This window comes from Leptopilina boulardi, unplaced genomic scaffold (genome assembly GCF_019393585.1).
Source record: "Leptopilina boulardi isolate dan_hultmark-lab unplaced genomic scaffold, ZJU_Lbou_2.1 LbouV2_372, whole genome shotgun sequence".
Classification (NCBI taxonomy): Eukaryota; Metazoa; Arthropoda; class Insecta; order Hymenoptera; family Figitidae; genus Leptopilina; species Leptopilina boulardi.
This window is the reverse complement of record NW_026137943.1, coordinates 2,627,257-2,640,599: the sequence shown is the minus strand read 5'-3', so window position 1 is coordinate 2,640,599 and position 13,343 is coordinate 2,627,257. Positions and strand designations below refer to the sequence as shown.

Sequence of the window (13,343 nt, the reverse complement as noted above, 5' to 3'; positions counted from 1 at the left end):
CGCCGTAAAGGTGACTTAATTCGTTTGCACCCAAGATTTACGAGCATGAGAAGCTACCCTACGAGATATACGAAGGGTGATATGTAATGGGATGTTCACGAATTCTGAACCGCGTATATATACACCAGAGAAGGAAAATCATAAAAAATACTTTTTGTTTCCGAATCTTCTTTAAAAAATCATTTAAAAAAAAGATACGACAAAAAATCCCAAGTATTTTGTTAATTGTTTAAAATTTAATAGAAATGGATTTAGTATAAATTTCGGATGTCATAATCCAATTGCCATTAATTTTTTATAATCATCTGCTTACCGGTTCCGGAAGTAGATTTGCTGAGATCAAAACCTTCCTGTTTTGGACTACTGGTGACCTCCTGCTTAGGGTGATCATTGTGAGTCGAAAATGTTGGTTGAGTTGAACTCACTGGCGTTTGTTGTTGATGGAACTGAACAGTTGAAGGTTGAGGGGCACTCTGTGACTGATGAGATGGTTGGGATTGTGGACTTCGTGTTAAAGAGGGTACACTATTTGGTCTCGTAGGTGATGAAGCCTTGTACGTCAATGCCAAAGCCTGACTCTGAAAAAGAATATTAATAATATTAAAAATACTAATAATATTAATAATACTAAAGTTACCACCCCAAAAAAATGAATCTTAGATTAAATTTTAATTGTAATAAAAGTATTTTAATTGTACGCTCGTGGCCTACAGTTTTTTTCCTTTTCTAACGCACGTGTTGTCATGGCAACGCCATTAGGATGCGCGCGCATTCTGCGCATGCGTTCTACTCAATTAGGAAAATTAGTAAAATTTGTTTTTCCAATTGATAATGCAATGTAAATTCGACTGAATGTTAAAGAAAGAAGATTAGAGATTACTCTAAAAAAATTATATATATTTCAAAAATGTAAATGCAATATAATATAATTTTTGATTAAAAATATATTATTATGAATTGAAAAAGAAACGACCTCGAACGTTTGGATTTATATTGAAGCTGTCGACACTGGCTGCCGGTTTGACCGAATTAAACCGGATGATCTAACCGTCGACGTCGTGGCACGATGAAATCTGAGCACGTGCTCTCTCTCTCTCAACAATATTCCGCACAAGCTGTGCTAAAGGCATAAGCGCGGACTTAGATTTATGTATGAGTGAATTTAACACTAACGGCTAAGCCATCCACGGTGTCAATGAGGGTTAACTAGACCCAGAATGCGCTCTATATATATATACATATATATATATACCACTCCCGAAGTTACTACACGCAAAATCTGAACAGATTTTTATTAGGAACATGGAAAAAATTAATATTTAAAAATAAATTTAAAAAAATTTTTTTAGTTTTCAATCAGTTTTAATATTATTTTTTTTGAAATTTTTCTTTTTAATTTCAAATAGTGTTTAAACATTTTTTTTTTTAATTTCATTTTTGTATTTTAATCTCCGTCTCTCATTAAAATTATAAATAATAATAAATGTACAAAAAAAAAAGTTCTTTCGCTTCATTATTTTTTCATCGTATAGTCATTTTTAAAGTTTTATCTCCCCATCAAATTTATTAATTCTCTCTCTCTCTCTCTCTTTCTCTCTCTGTACAGGATTATCATCTCCCACAATAATAATTGAATGCAAGAGTTAAAATCTCATTCGATTTGGATACCACATCAAAATAAATGTTTATGTATATAAATCCGGATTGGGATTTATCATCTGGGTAGAGAAAATTTATAAAATATATATATATATATATATATATATATATAATTCATATAATGGTTTATTATTAAAAATAGTAATTATCGTTAATATATTATTTGCGATGAAGAAGAAATTTTTAAATAGCGCTTACAATTTTTTCTCTTTGCAAGGACTGTACCGGTATACGAGCTACTGTTTCGGGAGCTACTGCTCTGTGGTATGCACACGCAAAAAAACACGTCCAACAGCCCAAAAGAGCGAAGCAGCCTTTGGTCCTGGGTAGTAAAATAAAGAGAGAAGGATGATGTATGAAGAGAGAATCGAAAACGAAATGAAGAGAGAGAGAGAGAGAGGGGAGAGAAATAAAAAAGGAAGGCAAAATATATAAGAAGCGCGGAGAATAAAAAGAGATAAAAATTCAGAGAGGAGGGATGAGAGAGAAAAAAAGGGTTTTTAAAAGGAGTGAGAGAAATTAAAGTGAATTCAGGGATGATACAAGGAGTTGAAATTTTGTTGAAGGAGAAAAAGGATGGAGAATGAGGGTCCAATGATATTCTCTCTTTCTCGTTTAGTTGAAGCAAGAGAAATCAGAGGATATAGCCAGACGTGAAAGAGACGAGAATGAACGCACGAGGGACGTAAGAAGGGGCAACAGGTGGATGGGGTTAGGAGGCTTATCCAGCTAACGCCCAAAGTGATACCGTTGTTAACGCTGCCACCAAGGGATGAAGAAGCCAAGTGAAATCACATTCCTGATATTCTCACATTTACACTTTTTTTTGTTATTTTTGTTTTTTGCTTATTATATTTCAATCCAGAGAATTTTATTTCATTATTTATTTATTATTTATCAAATCAAATAAAAATTTATTTGAATCATATAAATATTTATTTGTATCAAATAAATATTTATTTGCATCAAATAAATATTTATTTGTATCAAATATATAATTTTAATTTGTTTCAATTAATTATCATTTGTTTCAAATAATTATTATTTGAAATGATATTTATTTCAAATACAAAAAATTACTTCAAATACAGTTTATATATTTAATTATTTGGTTTTAAAATTTATTTGGTTCAAGTAAATATTTAATAATAGTCAAGTAACCGATTATTTGAATCAAATAAATTCTTTATTCAGTGTAGAGAAAATTATTTACAGATTAATTTTGCTATAAGAAAAAATTAATGAAATATTATATATTTTCTAGAAGATGATCAAAAAACAATAACCTAATCTAATATATATATATATCTATACTAATCAGATATTATCAAAATCGAGATCAAAATATCAAATTCTCGAAATTTGTAGATAATTGAACGCTTTCGCTACTGCAGATAATCCTCTATGGATAATGCATATGTGTATACGATTACGTTGCGAAAATCACGTTTCACTCCAAAGGTTTATCCCCCACGAAGGATTTAGCTTATTATAATGAACGATATAATATTTATCATTTTATTATCAATTTTTTTTTTACATTTCAATAGATATATATTTATTATTTTTATATAATAATTTTATTTTTTATACAAAAAATATTTTTTATCAAGGGCAAATACAATTTTTATTCAAATTCAATGAAATTTATTTAAACCAAATGAAAATTTATTTGAACTAAATAAAAATTTATTTAAAGTAAATAAATATTTATTTGCCTGTGAGACAAATATATATATATGATGCCCCACGGGAAAAGGGACCTTATGGTAAAAAAGTTTTAGGTTATGTTTAGTGATAGTTTTACCGTGATAAAAAGTTTCTAGTTAATTAGGTAAAATAAAAAATAGTTTCTATTGAATTTTTCGAATGTAATGAAAACTTAATAATAACTTTAAATCTTTTTATGCATTTACACTTTGAAAATCATAAACATAACCTACAATTTTTTTTTTATTATAAGGTCCCTTTAGTGGAACGTATATATATCGTTTCCCTAGGTGTAAAATGAATGAAAATAGTAAATAGAAAATTCTTTATTCACAATAAGGTTTTGATGAGAAATCTGGTAAATAAATATAAAAAAAAATATATAGAAACTGTAAAAAAAAATGAATTGAAATGAGAAAGAGGAACTGGAGCGAAATGAAATCAACGCGAAAGAGACGCGAGTTCCTGGGTTTGATGTATCGGCATCGGGCCGGATAGATGGATTACAATCATTCCGGGCAAAAGGGGTGGCCAAATACCGTGACCATACACACTCATATATATATATATATATAGTTCCATACCTGATTGTACACTACCTGAATTGTTGATACGCACACGTGGTAGCGGTTTAAACAGTCAACGGTCTCTTAAAATTTTTTGATATTTTTTTTACCACAAAAAAAAAGTGTTCCACTAGAAAAAATAATTATTTTTTCTAAATAATCAAAAACTTAACTATTATAAAATAATTATTTAAATCAGATAATTTTTACTTGAATTAAATAATTTGAACCAATAATTTCTGTATTTGTACCAAATGCTATTTAATTAATTCAAATAATAATTAAATATTTATTTCATAACAGTCAGATATTATTTAAAAAAATTTTTTTTTTTATATACTTAGAGACTGTTTTCACCGTGTGGATAAATTTATATTGTTACGTGAGGTTAAAGACAGTAAATATATTCAGAGTCTGCGCAGAAGCTGTATATATTCTGCGCAGATGCAAAGGCAGTATATATATTCTGCGTCTGCGCAGAATGTTTGTTGTGCGCAAACGCAGAATATATCCACTGCTTTTGCGCAGGCGCAGAATATATTTACTGTCTTTAACCTCTCTGAAGTTCTGCTTAGGTATACAAATAATTTAATTTAACTTTATTTTAAAAAAATCAAATTAAATCTAAATTATTAAAATCTTTCAATTTATAATATTCGCTAATTTTCTCCATAGGAAAAATACTATTCTTAAAATATAAGAAAAAAAGAGTAACGTTCCAAATTAAAACCAAATTCGTTATTAGAACTAGTATATATATAAATTTTCATCAATTTTCGTTTTCTTCTTACACATAGCTGAAAGTATGTAGTGTTTTAAATGAATTTTCTCATTAAAAATAATATGTCACCAATACTCGGGAGGATTATCTCTCTCTTTCCGTCTGTTTACGTCCCTCACTATTCACGGGTCCTATTCTCACTGTCTCTCTCTTTTTTTTCTCTCTCTCTCTCACTCTTTTCCGCAGGAAACTGAAATTAAGCATGTACCGATGCGTCAGACTATGGAAGCTTAATCCCAGCAGTAGACAAATAACAACGTACCAGTGTTTGTATCATGAAAATTTGTAGTGCTTCATGTAAACGAATTGAAACGCGAATAGTTTGTGAATCTAGAATATGCTACAACCCAACACGTTACTTAAAATTTTCAGTTAATAAAAAAGGTTTTTTTTAATTCTTTCCATTTTTTAATTATTCCTTTCAACAGAGTAAACATTCAAATCGAATTTAGTACGATTTTCGATTTTAACTGAAAAAGAATAGCTGAGACGACAAATTGTCGATTATTTGAAGATTTGGTTTTTGCGAATGGATATGCAATGTGGTCTTATTGCACCCAAATGCCAAGCCATAAACGTGGTCGTGGCACACAGGAAGAAGGCAGGGGCACATCCGTATCGTGGTCAGAACCCGTGACCCCCTGCACACACATGTACATATATGTATATATATATATACAAACGCATATATAAAGCTGCCCGTGGTTTTACCGAGGATTATCCCCCCCACCCTCGAAAACTCTCCTCTAGTCTTTTCAACATGATATTTCAGTCCACCCAGTGGTTATGCGCCTATTTTCATGTCGTTATAAAGCCACTCTCCACTACCGAAACGGAAATCTCTCGTCTTTACGACTAAAAGAAAAAAAAGAATATATATAGGGATAAAATCTCATAATTTTTTTTTTCCCCAGTGAATTTACAAATATTATTTCTCATATTTATTCGTATTAAATTAATTTTTATTTTCATTTTTTAATTATTTTTTTTTTTAAATTAACGATAATTGATCTATTTCTGAATCGATTGTTTACTGCTACTTAAGGTATAAAGTATAATAAAAACAAATATCTTTTATCTTATGATAAGTAATTATTGTTTCAACATAACCTCAAAAATTTGTACTAATTTATTTTTTGTTTTGTTTCAGATCACTGGCGATACAAAAGAAGATGTAAGAAAAAGTGAAACGGTTTTGAAAAAAGGGTGTTTAATATTAATGATGAATAATAAATAACATTAAGGAAGAACTAATTCTATATTGAGCGATTTTGTATCTAAATTAGTTGAATTTCAGTGATTCGTCGGTGTGGAAAAAATAATATTAATATTAATGGAAATAGTAAAAGTTTACGTTATTCGCAAGTTTCAACAAAACATAACCTTAAAAATTTGTATTGAACTGTGCTTTTTTTTGTTTCAGATGACTGGCGACCCAAAAGATGATATAAGAAAAAATGAAACGTGAAAAAAGGTTGTTTTATATTAATGATGAATAATAAGTAACATTAAGGAAAAACTAATTTTATTTTGAGGGATTGTGGTTTAGTATAGTCTCTTACTCTGCGAATCAGTGCAATTTCAGTAATTCGTCAGTGTGGAGAGGTTTGTTTAATATTAATGATGAATAATATATAACATTAAGAAAGAACTATTTCTACTTTGAGCGATTTTGTATAGGCTACCAACTGTAATCGTGCCTTTTGTGAGGTTATACCGCACACATACGGCTGTAGTTGGCAGCAGTGACTAAATAAAAATTATATTTATGACAAATAAAATTTTTATTTATACGCCAAATAAATGGGCTGATACAAATATACGTTTATTTAACTCAAATATATTATATTTGGTCCAAATAAAATATTTCTCTGGTTTTAAGTATATCAAAATTTAATACCGAATAAAAATGTTGATATATCGGTATTTTCTTTCTTTCTTTTTTGAACTGAAGAATTTCTGGGTCGCAGAATGTGTATATAAACAAAAGTCAAAAAAAAAGGTGTCCAGGAAGTGAATTGGTCTGAATTAGATATGGCAACGGTTGTGAATGTTAAGGGAGCAGAAATCAGAAGGGTGTCCAATTGGCTGTGTAATGTTAGAAGGGGTTGCCTCTCGACCTCGAGGCACCCTCGAGTCGCTTTATATATATATAGCTATAGCGATCGTATATACATATATATATATAATATTCATGGCTATCGCCCTTACAAACCTGCGACTCAAAAGCATAGTTCTATATATGTGCATTCATTGCCAGCCAAAGACACTTGAATGGGCATTACACACCATCCTTGTGTGATGCTCCATTCACCAATACCAACAATTTTGCTAATCCACTAATTCCTTACAAAATCAAACATACAATAACACAAAAGCATTTAAAAACAAAATTCAATACCTCTCGTTCTTTGTGTATATTTGAAAATATGTTATAATATTTATCTCACATTATATGAAACTGTAAATAGTTTTTATTTTTTATTTAAAATTAATATATTATTCTTTATATGATTTATAATTTGTAATATGTAATTTATAATTTATACACCCAGAGAAATGATTTATTTGAACCAAATAAATTATATTTTGAGTTAAATAAACGTATAATTGTCTCAAAACCTACTAACTTATTTATTTGTAGTAAATAAAAATTTTATTTTAAATTAATTTTTCATTGGCTCAAATAAATTTTTATTTTAATGAAATAATTTATAATTTATCACTAAACAATAAAAATATATAGGTAAACTAAAAGAAAATATTTAAGAAATTTCAATAGATTTAGTAAAAATTTTAATACACCCAGAGAAATTATATATTTATTTGTTGCAAATTAAAGTTTATTTGATTCAAACAAAATTTTTACATGATTCAAACAAATTTTTATTTGATTCAAACAAATTTTTATTTGCGACAAATAAATGGGCTAATAGGCTGTGAGACAAACATTTACGTTTATTTAACTCAAATATATTATATTTGGTTCAAATAAAACATTTCTCTGGGTGTAAATTGTAACATATATATAGCAAAAAATTTTCTATACTCCACTTATGAAAATTTCTTATACATTTCCTTTTCAATGTAGATCTAAAAAAAAATAATTTGCCATTGAGAGAATTTTTTTCTCATTCTCATATGCGTATATATCATTTATTCATAATAAAAAAAAAATGTTCCATTAACTTTTGAATAGTAAAATTATTATCACTTTGACTTGTAAATCCCATATTATCCTTCTTTTTTTTATCCAAATCATCCATAAAATTTTCCATTTACATTGAAAAATGTAATAACTTATTTATAATGATTTTTTTTTTAAATTTCCTCGAGCGATTATATTTACAAATGAAAATGAAATTATAAGAGGATTTGCAAATTCATAATCCAATTAGTTGTGAAAAACAATAAATTGGATTTAATTCTGATCTTCTTTTTCAGGTCAAATTTTTCCGAAATTATCAAAATTATATAAATTATTAATCACTTTTTTTTTATTAATTATTTATTTCCTTAAATCCTAATTTATTGGTGATTAAATAAAGAAAAAAGAATTCTTAGTTTAAAAAATTGTTCTATTTTCAATGTAGAAATTAGTTTTAACAAATGTTAAAATTTACCATACTGTACTGTAATCTTTGATATACTATACATATTCTATAGTCAGTATGGTAAAATTTACTATACATGCTAGTAATTTTTACAAACCATTGTGTGTAATTTTTAACATTTACCATTCTACAAATCGCATATTAAATTTAAAAAAAAAGTACAAAAAAGTACAAAAAGTACCTGCACTTCATTTTTGGTGTTAGCAGCCACCCATGCCTCTGCCATCGTTTCCATTACGCTCTGAAAATCCATTCCCTTCAAAAACCTCTCAATGATCCCCCGAGTCGAATGTTGACGCCATTCGGAGCGAGATGTTATTTTCTTAATCTCAATCCTAATCGATATTTAAAAAAAAAAATAATTTTCAATCTTAAATTAACCGCAAACACTGGCGTGTTGCACTATAAATTTTTAATAATATTGCGATTCGCTGAATCACTTCAGTTTAAATCGACAACCTCTCAAATTAGCGGGAAACATTTTAAAATCCTCTCACAGTTCATTGACATTTTCTCTCTCAAAAAAAAAATCACTTCACTCTCGAATAATTATAATTTAATCCACAATCAAAATTCTTCTCACTTATTTTTTTTTTTTTACCGAAAAACACTTAGAAAATAATTTTTTTTTCTTAATTAAATTGTAATATTTAAAATTGTTTATTATTTTTCAAACGGTTAAAAAGTTGACCAAAAATTTTTTAGAATGTTTATTTATTAGCACTATAACTAAAGTTCAACGTATTAGCGTGATATTTTTTTCAAAATAGGGAAAACAATTTTTTTTTTTCTTAATTTTTATATCACAATAATGTCACAATACTGAGAAAGAATGTGAAAATTTTGTTAATTTTGAAAAATAAATTTTTTTTGAATATGAAAACGTAATATTTTTGCAGATAGTGTACCACGTGGTGTGGTATACATATATATATATATATGTGTATGATAAAGCGGGAAGATACAAACAGATTCGTTGAGTACGGCAACCGAACCGCGACTGTGCGTGTTTAGTATGTTGAAGCGTCGCGGCGCACGTTTTGCCCCACCGTTACCCATACACGATCACATTCTCGACTACACCCCTCCATATTCACTTCTTTAGCGATTCCCTCACCATCGCCCAGCATCCTGGTCCACGGATGGCTCACCCTCAGTCTTAAGGAGGTATCCTCATCATCCCCAGATCTCGAATTTCTGTCTCACTTCCACGCTGGGGCGGTTCCTCAAAGATCCTTTCTATAAGAGAGGGGAATGAGAGGAGCTATAGCTTTTCTTTTGGAAAAGAGAGGGGAGATATTGTTAAATTTTTTTGTTTTTTTTTCTAATTTTTTTTTTTTCCTAATAAATTTAAATACTGGAATAAATTAACAGCTCACAATAATTAGTCAAATTAATGCTATCGCACGTTAAAACAAATATTTTATGTACAATATTAAGCAAAAAATTGTGAAAATAAAATTTCTGTTTTTGGATATTTGGTTGGGAGAAAAAATTTTTTTATTGGTATCAGTTACAACTATTTAGTTGAGTAAACCAATATTTTTAGTTGTAAGAAAAAAAAGGGTTTTCAAACTTAAAAACTTGAAAAAGTTTACGAATTTTTTGCTGCCACTGCAAACTTTTCTCCAAAGAGTTAGTAATTTATACTAATTTTTAGTAAAATATTACTTTTTGATTTAGTATTATTTTTTTCCCTAAGGTTTTAAGTTAAAAATGACTAGAAATTAGTAACGATTTTTTTTTTACTTAAGTTTTATGTGAAAAATGAGTTACAATTAGTAGAAATTATAACTAATTTTTAGTTAAATACACTCAAATTAGAATCAGCAAAAAATTTTAACTTATTTCAATTAGAGAATCAATTTTTGCTTTTGAATTAGTTAAATTTTACTAACTCAATAGTGGTATTTTTTACTTTTAGTTAGTTAAATTTTACTAATTCAGAAACAAAAAGTCACTAATTGAAATTAGTTAAACATTTTAAAAATTCAAATTTAGCTTACTAATTTCCTATTTAAAATTTAGTTTACTACTTCAAAATAATTCACTATTTTGATTTAATAATATTTTTTTTAACTAAATTTTTAAATGGAAACTGAGTAAAAATTTCCACTAATTTCTAGTTAAATACATATTCTAATTTTGAATTAATAAACATTTTAACTGATTTCAATTACAGGCTTACTTTTTGCTTTTAAATTAGTTAAATTTTTCTAACTCGATAGTAGAAATTTTTTTTAATTTTAATTAGTTAAATTTGATTAATTCAGAAACAAAAAATTAGTCACTAATTGAAATTAGTTAAAATTTTTACTAATTCTAATTTAGTTTACTAATTTACTGATTAAAATTTAGTTTACTAATTACTCATTTACTAATTCAAAATAATTCATTATTTAATTTAGTAATATTCATTTTACTAAAGTTTAAAGTGAAAAATGGCTAAAAATTTTAACTAATTTTGAGTAAAACATTCTCTAAATTTGAATCAGTAAAGATTTTATAACCAATTTTAATTAGTGACTTTTTTGTTATTGAATTAGTTAAATTTTATTTATTAAATAATTTTTTTTGTATTATCAAATTAGTAAAATTTAACTAATTTTAAACTAATTCAAAAGCAAAAAAAAGTAAGTCACTAATTCAAATTAATTAGAACTTTAACTATAATTCAAATTTAGAGAATATTATATACTATTCGATTTAGTAATATTTTTATATACTGAAAGTTTAAGTGAAAAATAACTAAAAATTAGTAGAAATTTTCACTAATTTTTAGTTTAGATTAGTAAAAATTTTAACTAATTTGAATTAGTGAGTAAATTTTTGCAATGTAATTTATTATTGCTTTATTATTTATTATTACAAAATAAATATTTCTATATGACCTTGAAGTAGAAAATATTAATTGTTCATTATCAAAATTAGTATTATTATATATATATATTTATATCTTTTTCCCCTTTTAATAAAACAGTTATCACTCTCCCTCTCTGTGTACTTGATTTCTCCTTGTGTTTCACGATTCTGTTCGTACTCATCTCCTCCCACGCAATTCACTTCATCCTCGCAACTTTCCTTGATTTTGCGCAAGTCTAGATTGTATACAAAATAACTGAGGGTGTGTCTCAAGTTTCGAGATAAGGCGCACTGTGTACAATTTCCCTGCATAAATGCTAGTGTGATACTTGCACTATATATATCCGCAAAGTACAAATATACATATATATTAAGTAATACATTTTCCAGGTATATATTGAATGAATTCGATTTTCTTTTTTTTTTCATCGAACCACGGCTCAAAAATTCCAACAAGATATGATGAAACGAAAAAAAAATGGATAGAAAGTAGAAAAAATTTTAAATTGTTAATGTAAATACACGTTTTATTTGTTAAGGAAATAGAAAATAAATTATTCTGTTTAGAACAGATTTTAGACTGTATTTAATGAGGGTTGGCAATTGTCTTTGTTCAATTTTTTTTTTGCGATCAACTTTTTTGTACTGTATTATTCTACATACTGTATTTCTATACTGTGCGAGTCCGTTTTTACCGAGTGCGGATAAATAGCAAATCGATGTCTTTTCTACGATATCGAAAAGGAAAAAAAATATATTTTTACGATTTGGTTTTCTAAAATAAACACACTTTTCCACTTGATGATTCTTCTACGATAAAAATATCGCAATTTCTCTTCCTTGGAAAACTCGTCCCTAGATTTTTCTTCTCTATCAAAACGATGGAAACATAAATTCTTACGATTTGGTTTTCTAAATCTTATATTTTCCATATACCAATTACCTTCCATCTGAAACAGAAAAAAACAATTTTAATTTTACTAAATGCAAATATAGGTTTACATCTACACAGAAAAAAGTTGGATTGTTGGAGAACCAATAAATCTGGTTTGTTGTTGCAATAAATTTTTTATTCGTCCAACAATTCGAAATTGTTTCCAATAAATACAGTTGGATTGTTCTTACGGAAGTAACAAACCTGCTCTTTAAATCTGAATTTGTAAAAATTTTAACTAATTCTTAGTTAAAATGATTCAAAATCAGTTAAAATTTTTACTAATTCAAATTTAGAGAGTGATTTGGTGTTGCAAACAAATTTTTTGTTCATCTAACAATTCATAATCTATTAAAAATCGGACTTCAACTTTTCATTAAAAAGATTCACACTTTTCGAGATTGAAACTAACTTCAAATTATATTCTGTTGTAAAGTTATGAGTCCGATTTCTAACAATGCAAAATAACAGTATAATACTGTTGTACTAACAGCAAAACTGTTCAGAAAGAAAAATTCATAACAAATCAGATTTTAAAGTTTCATTAAAAATCCTTCTTATAAGGAAATTATTTTTAGATCCACACTTGCAAAAAAGGGTTCTCCTTTTAAGACATAAGTTGTCTCGTTAAAAAAATCCAAAACGTTCTGCCGTTGGTCAAAATCTGAGAAAATAAAACTAATTCTATACTTTCTCTATGAGGTCAACAAATGAAGAAAAGAAATTCCTTTTTGCATTATTTTTTAATATTTGTAATTGATCTCCATTCATAAATTTATCGGCTCGCATAAATGATAAAAAGTCACATCGTATAGCGATAGCATCTGACTTGCGGATTGGATGCAATACCTGCGGAGTAGTGTACAGCATCAATTGCATTATCGGTATATATGTCTCAAGTATTCTGAATGTGTATATGGCTTCTATAAATTTCTACCCCTAGGTGAATAAGTAAATGCAAGACTTCTTAGAAATGGGGTAGAGAGAGAGAGAGAGAGAGGCAAGGATTTACCAGATTGACTATATATATAGATGCACATTTCTTTAATGTATAAATATTTTTCACAGTGTTTGTATAAATAGTAAAATATGTGTATGTGTATGTATTAATGGTGAAGTTCACATGTATGCGTTTTAGGGAAAGACGATCTTTTGGGGCGTGTCATCTATAGGCGTTCCAATGAGCTTGCAGGCGGAGCTTTAAAGCAACGCCTTCC

General features: G+C 27.8%; 1 protein-coding gene across 1 annotated transcript in view; it reads right to left on the bottom strand.

The window, feature by feature from the left end:
• LOC127287761 (homeobox protein dve-1) overlaps positions 1-9,488 on the bottom strand; it is a 40,331-nt gene extending 30,843 nt beyond the window's left edge. The window contains exons 1-2 of the mRNA XM_051314859.1: positions 8,512-9,488; positions 314-578 (exon numbers count right to left, since the gene is read on the bottom strand). Coding sequence (XP_051170816.1) covers positions 314-578; positions 8,512-8,583 — 337 coding nt within the window. The 5' untranslated portion in view covers positions 8,584-9,488. The remainder of the gene's footprint in view (positions 1-313; positions 579-8,511) is intronic.
• Positions 9,489-13,343: the final 3,855 nt, after the last annotated feature.